Source organism: Octopus bimaculoides, chromosome 4, assembly GCF_001194135.2.
Source record: "Octopus bimaculoides isolate UCB-OBI-ISO-001 chromosome 4, ASM119413v2, whole genome shotgun sequence".
Taxonomy (NCBI): domain Eukaryota; kingdom Metazoa; phylum Mollusca; class Cephalopoda; order Octopoda; family Octopodidae; genus Octopus; species Octopus bimaculoides.
In genome coordinates, this window is record NC_068984.1 from 458,252 (window position 1) to 468,194 (window position 9,943).

General features: G+C 34.7%; 1 protein-coding gene across 1 annotated transcript in view; it reads right to left on the minus strand.

The window, feature by feature from the left end:
- Positions 1-51: 51 nt before the first annotated feature.
- Positions 52-9,943, minus strand: part of LOC106874517 (cyclic nucleotide-gated cation channel alpha-3) — a 414,787-nt gene continuing 404,895 nt past the window's right edge. The window contains exon 4 of the mRNA XM_052966843.1: positions 52-8,121. Coding sequence (XP_052822803.1) covers positions 7,025-8,121 — 1,097 coding nt within the window. The 3' untranslated portion in view covers positions 52-7,024. The remainder of the gene's footprint in view (positions 8,122-9,943) is intronic.

Genomic DNA, 9,943 nt, shown 5'->3' on the forward strand with positions numbered 1-9,943 from the left:
TATATATATATATATATATATATATATATATATTCATATATATATGTGTGTGTGTATGTACACACATATATATATATATATATATAAGATGAGAGGAAAAAAGCAAATGTTAGCCTTCTTCAAGGTTGATCACACACCTGTTGGCTTAAGCGACCAAATCGATAAGTTATGAAGTGGTAAATACATTAAAAAGCAAAGAATTGAAAAGATTAAATTGAAGTTGCAAGGAGAAGAGAAGTTTCTGTTTTTGAAACAACCACGTCATTGTTTTGGAATGATTTATCTTTTTATATAGAAATAAATATATATATTGTAAAGATCAGCACAGAAACACACACGCACGCACGCCCAACATACACACACACACATGCACACACATATGTATGTCTGTATATACATCCCTATAAACGAATGTACATGCATACATACACAGTGATAAGTCTATTGATATATTCATGCACACTCACATATATGTATATAATTACATATATACACACACACACCACATAAGGAATTAGGTTTATTTAAATTATATTTATTTTCTATTATAAAAAAAGATCGATTTTGGCTCTTTAAATTGTCAAAATACTTGATAATTGTCTGTTAGTTCGGCGCTTAGATGTCTTCGTATCTCGTCCTTCGTTCTCATTTGGCATATGAAAGTTGGACGAAAATATATCTAACGTCTTGTCTAGTGTATAACATAACACCAGTGACGAGACACGAACTCACAGTGCTTCAGCCACAAAAGTCAACACCTTTGTACACTTGGCCATTGTAAATGATTAAGAATGCTACAGACCAACCGGATCTGTTTGTTGGTTGTGAGTGAGATTATCTTTGATTTATGATTCACTGTCTAAAGGCAATTGTATTAGTTATCTTCAAAATTGCCATCAAATGTTCACATGCTTCCATTGTTATTGATACAATTGATGGTTTGTTAATGAATTTGAACACGCATCCAATGTGTTTATTAACATATCAATAAATGAACTATAGAAGCAAGGTGATATAAAACCGTACATTCGCAAAGTTTCCACAAAGAACTGATTTAAGCCTCGTTACCTTGAGCTCTTCAATAAGACTCAGGTGACCTCCCCAACAAATTCACTTACTGTTGCTTTGCCAGGCTGGCTACGGGTGCCATCTTTCATTTCATAATTTTCTTACTTTCAGTTCATAATTGTACGTAATCGATGTATATATATATATATATATTTTGTTACCCTCATATAAATTTAATATACGACGCAAGGATGACGTTATTTAGTAAATGGTGGAAGTGGTAGTTGAGGACATGTTTCCATAAACACACAAGAAGGATGGTATTTAAGGGAATTTAATTATTCAGAATGATCTTGGAAAAATAGGTACACTCACACATACACACATACATACACATACCGACATAGTGAATACATATATGGTATATATTGTAACATATATGTAACTATTCATACGCATCGAGTCAGCCTTATCTGCATGTAACTTATACAGTAGATAATTTAGTAGAATAAATAAGATGCATGTAAACATTAAGAAAGCCACAGACACACGCACACACATCTACTGCCAGGTTTAATAAAATTAATGATGATGATAATAATAATAATAACAATAATAATAATAAGAATAATAATACATCTAACAATATATAGATGGAACATAACTACATGAGCACATACACAAACATATTCGCATACAGAAATTAAATATTCTTTTATTTGAAAAATGTCCGATATATTTAAAAAAAACACAAGACTTCCAAAGCTATTTAATAAGATGGTTTTTTGTTTTGTTTTCTGAAAATCGCAAATTTGTTGCTGAAAAAAACAACAACAACAACAGAAAACAACAGAAAACAAGAGAACTGACGAGATTCTGCTGCGTTGTTTCAATTATTTTCATTTTGCATTTTAATTCTTTAGCTTTATATATTTTAAAATTTTATGTTGACATAATTTACATAATCGGCCTTGATTTCTCAAATTTGTGATAAAATATTTGGTTGCAAGACAGAAAGAGAAAAAAAACCCCCAACAAAAAGAAACTAAATAAGAACAAAAATGTCCCCATCACCAAAAAAACAAAAAACAAAACAAAAACAAAGACCATAACAAAACAAACCATTGGAAGTCATTGCTTTTACAAATGTTTCACTTTAAAATACATTATGGTGTGAATAAATTTTGCACAATTTTGCCATAATTGTTAAATCACACACACACACACACACACACACACGCAGACACACACACACACACACACACACGCACACAAACAAACACTCACACATATGTACGTATATATATAAGTATGTATGGCATTCTGAGTTTCTCCTTGCAACTTCTAAAAATGTCCAGTAATCGTTAGCGGCGTGAGAAAGGCACACCCCGCCAATTCATATATATTTATACACTACAAAGCTATTCAAATTAGCTCTGCTAATAAACAGGTTGAAAAAATAAGGAAGAAAGGAAAAAATCGTCTGACAAATGACTTGAATTATGTCAATGAAAACAGTATATATTTTTCTCTTTTTGTGTTTTCCCTTCCTTCGAGAGTGCATCACAAGAAAGATAATTAAAAGAAGCAAAGGAAATGAATAGAAAAAATATCAATAAAGGAAAAAAGAGAGCACTACTGAATTTTGAAAATATCATCAGCAGTGTCGTGTGCTGTAGTTCTTTCTTCGAAAATCTTTTGTTTAGGGTGCCAGGGCATGACTTTTACAACTGGGACTTAGAAAGCCAGACAGAAATAAGCATTGACTGGAATAGTTGTTGTCTCCAACTCGACAACACGAACGTTGAGGAAGTATCAGTCAATGGCAAAACTCGAAAGACCAGCTTACTTATCTTCATTTCGTACCGGTCTTCAGAGTTCTCACTGAAAGACCCTTTCTTAATTTCGGTAAATGGAACTAGTTTGTGTATCGTAGTCACGTTACGTACCCATAAGTTCAATGCTTAGAGCATTAAAGAAAAATACCAAAAATCAAACAAAAAACAAAAACGAAAACGACAAAGTGTCTTACTCTGTGTCTCCAGAATTCGAGTTTTGCCATTGTTCATACTTCTCAATGCCAGCTGGATTCTAGAAGATTCCTTCAAAGCACGTTCTCTTAAGGAATTACCAAAATCACTTTATTATTTAATGTAGTTCTTGTTGTGTCCATACTGTCAGTCATTAAATTATATAAAACGATCTTAAAATCAGGAGCAGTTGATTATTATTGTTATTATTATTGTTATTATTATTGTTGTTTCTTTTTACTTCAGGTTCTGTTGGAACTCCTGGAGTCTTGCATGCGCAGCGGGCTTGTTGCCTGCTGCCTACAATGCCATGCTATCTATTCTTTTTAACTATCTATTACTTTCCTGATTTATCATCACTAAATAATAAATAAAATAAAGAAATTATTATTATTATTATTATGAGTAGTAGTAGTAGTAGTAGTAGTATTGTTGTTTTTTGCTGTTGGTTGCTATTATTATTGTTATCGTTGCCCTTAAGGCAAATATAAGAACTAATTATTATTAGTAGCATTCACTGGCTGATGACGATACTGCGTTTGACAAAAATGTCCAGTGGTATTTAATTATTACCTTTGAGTTGTGTGTTCAAATCTCACCAGTGCCGACTTTACCTTTCCTCCATCCGTGTATAGGACACCCGCCCCACCAAATATAAACCCCAGTAATATACGGGAAGAGAGTTGATTGAATACTCTTGTCCCTATAAATTTGTGTGACCCTATGCCTAGTTAGTATTACATATTGCGTTATAATGAATTGTTCCTTTCATTTACGCAACAAATATATATATATATATATAAATGATAATAATATTCATTATTATACCTATTATTGTAGTAACTCTTGGAATAGCTGTTGTTGGTGTATCTCAAATATCCTGATAACTACCAAAGTTTAGTTGGACTATAACAGTTTTATTGTTACAAATCTACGCAAAGATACGGTAAAAACTATCCTTTGCTGAAGATATCTAATAAGAATCAAAAATGTGCGCTAGTATCGTTCTTTCCTTCACTGCTTATTTTCGACGCTCATTCAATAGAGATCTAGACGGAAATACGAAAGTATCACCAATACTTGTTTTGAGAACATTTGAGCGCTAATCCGATGTTTATTTCTCCACAGTTAAGAGACTTGTTTCATTAAAATATTCTTGTGTGACACTTTACATGGGGAACTATGTAACTTAAAGATAGTTACGCTAATATGATACACACACACACATACATACAAATATCAATAACAATGATTATATACATGCACACTTACACACATACATAAATATACTATATGTACGTATAATATCTACATAAATGCATATATATATATATATGTACATATATATATATATATATCTTATATATAGTGATGTATATATATTTAATGTATAAATACATATATATATATATATATATATATATGTACATGCACACATACATACACACTCACACGCACACATAGTAATTAGACACATGACCCTTACAAAGCACGTTCTAATACGTCTAATCAAAAAGTTCATTCAGTGAAAGTACTCTAGAACTAACTAGAAAGTAGGTGGGGCTATGATCAATGTCATTGTAAAATGATGTACCTTCATATTGGCGTGTGTGTGTGTGTGTGTGTGTGTGTGAATGCATGTGGGATGTACATGTATGTATACATGTCTGGGTACGTGCTTATATTATTTCTAATGTATACTCATGTTATTGCGCTATAAATACTTTCTTCGTATTCCACACCACCTTTTATTATTATTATTATTATTATTATTAATTAATACTTTAAAAAAAATTCATTATTCTTATTAAATGTTACTTAATGTGATTTCCCTTGGTTGAAATGTTTTCATTGAGGTTTAAAAAATAAGTTATATTTATATGTCTGCCTTATCACCATCATTTTACCATTCCATAATAATAATAATTGTTGTTATTATTTTTCCTGTCTTTTTTATTATTCCACCTAACACGTGATTAATAATTCTTAAGATTTTTGGTAATCATATGGAAGACATACAAGTAGCATTCTGGACATCTATCTATCTATCTATCTATCTATCTGTCTATCTTCCTGTCTATCTATCTATCTGTCTATCTATCTATCTTCCTGTCTATCTATCCATCTGTGTGTGTGTCTGTCTATCTGTCTGTTAAGCAGTTTATCCATCCATCTATCTGTCTGTCTGTCTATCAAGCAGTTTATCTATCTATCCATCTATCTGTCTGTCTTTCTCGTCTGTCTGTCTTTCTCGTCTGTCTGTCTTTCTCGTCTGTCTGTCTTTCTCGTCTGTCTGTCTGCCTGACTGATTTGCTTGTATGTATGCTTACATCTGTATGTATGTTTTTCTGTCTCTATGTACGTGTGTGTTTGCTTGTGTGTGTATGTATTCGTTTATATAATTAAATGGGTACCATATTTATTATTGATTTTTCTAAAAGTAAATATAGAAACAAACAAACAAACAAACAACTTAAGAGAACAGCAGAATCTCTCCTAATCCAGAGTAACAACTTGAAGAGTTCACACGTCAAGGGAGAGAATGAGAGGAAATTTAAAATAATATAAAAATGGTCATTGAGAATCAAGCAGTGAAGCACGGATCCACCCACATAATACCATGAATCTCTTTGGTATGTTTATATTTAATAACTTACTCCTAATGGAGTTTTGTTTTTCTCTCTCTCCCATATCGAAAAAAAACCCATCAAACTTTGTTCAAATTCAAATATGTAAAAATTCTTGTATTTCCAAAATGTACTCCTTTGATCAGTGATAGCTTTCGTATAAATTTTTAAAGAATGATTTTTTGTCAGTTCTTGTTCTTCGTGTTCTTCTTCACCAATTCTAGGTTATTGGAATGGCTTGTGTTTAATTCCAATCTCTTAAGAGGACTGAAAAATTGTGGGTCCAACCGCTTTTATCTGTTTTTCGTTTCACCTTTCAATTTATGTTGTTTATGAAAAATATAACTTAGTTACCGTATTTTGTTGCTGTTTCTTATTTCAAATCCAATCTTTTTGTTTATGTCACTTGCTATGGGTGTGTGTGTTGTGTGTGTGTATTTGTATGCATGCATGCAGGATCTGCAGGCTTGTGTATATGGGAGTTCATACATGTATGTGTGTTTATATACACATATGTACATATATATTTTATAGACATATACGTGTGTATAAATACGTATATATATGTGTGTGTGTGAGTGTGCACCTCTGTGTGTATGTGTGCGCGCGCATGTATTAATGGTTACTTTTTCTTCCCTTTCGCTTGCTAATGTTTTGTTAATATTTTGTTAGTATTAAGAAATATTCCAATATTTCTTATATTTAAATCTTCATGAACGGTTAAAGATAACTTTGTTAACTCTTTTCGCCCTTTTCATGATTTTTCAGATTTCAGATCGTTTCACCTGTATTTTCGTGCAGTTTCGTTATATCTTACGCTAGTAATTGTCAGATATTCATACACATATCAATATATATGCATTTTAATATCTGTATGCATATAAAAAACATGTGTATGTACTTTCATAGATGTATGCATGTAAATTAGACGCATACACATGCGTTGTTGGTATATATATGATCATAATTATCTATCTAAATTATCTATATCTAATAATTATCTTTCTAATATTTAAGTACTTGTACATTACAAAGTGTGTGTGTATATATATATATATATACTCACATACATACACACACACACGTGTGTATGTGTATGAGTGTGTGTGTATTATATATGTAGTACTTTGATGAAGAACCTATTTCTGTCAACTCGTTTCTATGTATGCAGAGCCCGGAAGACATACATTGTATCCGTGTATGTGAATTTATAGATATTTATGTGTATGCATCCCGCTTGTTTAAACCTATTGGGGTATGTTTATTCGTGATACTTCTCTTTCTGCTGTTTCGTCATTCCAGCATTTTGCACATTTTAAAGAAATCCTTGGTAATTAGCCCCAGAGTAGGAGAATCTATTCATATAATAGATTCACGGTTTACCGGTTCCAAAAGTCCTGATTTTTCTTCAAGACTTTCGTCGATACTAGCCACACTATCGCTACCACACATGTGCATCTCAATTTCTGCAAGTCGATGTTCTACATCCCACTGTTGTTGATTCAGTTTTACCGTCATGGCGGCATTTTCACTTTCCAAACAATTGAGTCGTTCTCGAAGACTAGAAATTTCTTGCAGAAGAAGATCATGAGACATATCTCGTGGTGACGTGAGGCTTCCGGTAAAACTGCCAGTAACACTGCTGCCAGGCAGTGGACTTAATTGAATGCTCGGTGCTTGTCCCGGATACGGGCTGACCGAAAGTGGTGGAGGGAATGGTGACAACGGTGGACAAAGATTGGTCTGTGAAGAAGGAATACTTCCAGCAACAGACCGAGAAAATGTTGGTGTGGAGGGAGAATAGTTTGAGGCACAAAACGGCGTGAAATACGTCGATACCTGGGGGGTGGTGTTCACGGTGAAAGAAGTGGGTTGTAGACAGAAAGGAGTAATTTGCTGATGGTAAGGATGAGTTGAAACAGGTGAGGGTACCACACGCGGAGGGGTACCAATCGACATTTCAGGAAGCAAAGTTTGCATGGTCTGTGTTTGTGACTGTTCTGTGTGACTTCCGTAAAGTAAGTGGGGTGATGTTGGCGGTGAAAATACTGACCGTGAGTTATCAGTACATAGAGGCGACTTCATTGGTGATGAGTTCACTGCTATCATAGAACTTATACTTGATATTGTCAATGATGTAGCCAGAGTACATATACTGCTGGTGTCCTCGTGAAACTCTTTCGACATGGTCTCTTCCTGTATTCTGACAACTTCATTAACATGACCGTTGCTGGTTTCAGGGCCAGCAGCCATGTCACTTTTTCGGGTCTCATCGCCATTATCACTCCTACCAGAGTTAGAATGGATACTACCAACACGGCTGGGTGCAGATGAATTCTGGGTTTTTGGTAACCCGGCTGGAAGTGTATGGTGCCGATGCATTGTCATCACATCGACGGGTACTTGCCCCAGGGACTCCACCAGCCCCGGCGTGCTTTTGCTTCTAGCCAATGCAGCTGAAAAAGAGAAAAAATAATTTAGACATATAAAGGATGAAAATCGTGTGTGTGTGTACAAATACATATAAGCGCACACACACACACACACACACACACACACACACACACACACATATTTATAGGTACAAAGTAAATAGACATGTTCAAATGATTTACATAAAATAGTTCAGTGAGAGAGACTTGATGCTAAAATGTGGGTTTGGTTGATGTGATGTGCAGAATCAGCTGCAAGAATTCATGTCATGAAAACGTGCTTTTAAGGTAACAAACCCTATCACAAGGGATGTCGATCAAACACACACACACACACACACACACATGTGATGTTCACAATTGTGATCAAACATAAAACAGGATTAAAAAATTACGATTCAAATAAGTTAAATTGAAGCAGAAGTGGACAATTAACATTAATAGAAAAAAACCCAACATATATACATACATAGAAACAAACACAGACAAATTCATACAAGCACACGCATACACACACATGCACATACACACACATACAAATCCTTGATGCTGCAACACATACACATGCAAGCTGAGCGTTTGGCAGCTCCAGTGGACACGTCCTTCACTCGGAAGTATGACCTGAACACACTTGCCCTTATTGTGTATGGATAAATACTCCCTGGGTTCCCCCAGTTTTGACCCACCAAAATGATAATCTTTTACAGCAGCAGCAGCAGCAGCAGCAGCAGCAGCAATGTGAAATGAAGTGCCCCACTGAAAGATTCAATGTACCACTCGGTCCAGGAATCGAGCCGACAACCTTTCGATCATGAGCTCAACACTAAGCACTTCCATGTCCACGATATTCAAATGATTACTTGCGATTAGGAAACGCTATGAGCTGACTCGGTGTACTTACAGCCATTTTGTCTCCAGCGAGAAATGTTCTCCATGACAAAATTCACTGATCGGATTAGTTACGGGTTCGAATATACCTCAAGCATATTCTACGCTTCTTCTTCCTTGGTCTTTGATTTCAAATTCCAACTTCTAATCGTGCCAAGATTTATTTAGAAGTGATTATTTCCCTTACAATAACTGGCCATAAACATTTGTAGATAGGAACACAACTTTGTAAGACTAGAAGAGATAAGTTGCTTGGTTTGTAAAGATCAAACCTGAATGAAGGTGTTGATTAGGGCTTCGGGCTCTGCAGAGAGAGATTATTGTTGAAGGTTAGTTGTCGTTTAGTACAAGCTTAATCCTAATTGAGTCAACCTATGATTTAAAGATGGACCAACCACGGCTATCCAAACTTCTCCAGTTCATTGATAAACATACTCAGTATCTCTTTAAAGTCAAGACAACACAGAGCACACGTTTCCCGATCGAAGGTATTGCTGCCATTGTTGTTGTCGTAGTTGATGTTGATAAAGAGAGAGTGGGAGTGAAAGAGGAGAGAGGGAAGGAATAGGAATTGGATACTGCTTGCAATAGAGGCATAAAGAAATATTAAGAGAAAGAAGCGAGCGACAAAGTTGATTATTAAAAAGCAATGAAAGGTTATAAAAAAAAAAAAAGAATAGCAGTAACATTTTAAAATGCAACTTTGAAATTAAAAACAAACGAATCAATTAAGGGAAAAGTGAAACGTATCAATAGACATTTGTATTTGGTTTCATTTCAAAATGTCACAACACAATTATTGACTAAGCAAAGACATAGCTGTGTGGCAAGAAGTTTGCTAGTCAACCATGTGGTTCCCCGTTGGATCTGCTGCGTGGAAACGGGAGGAAGAACCGTCCAATATAGCTTCGAGTCGACTGTGTAAGAGTCCATCTTAAGCAAGCACCCCCCCCCCCCC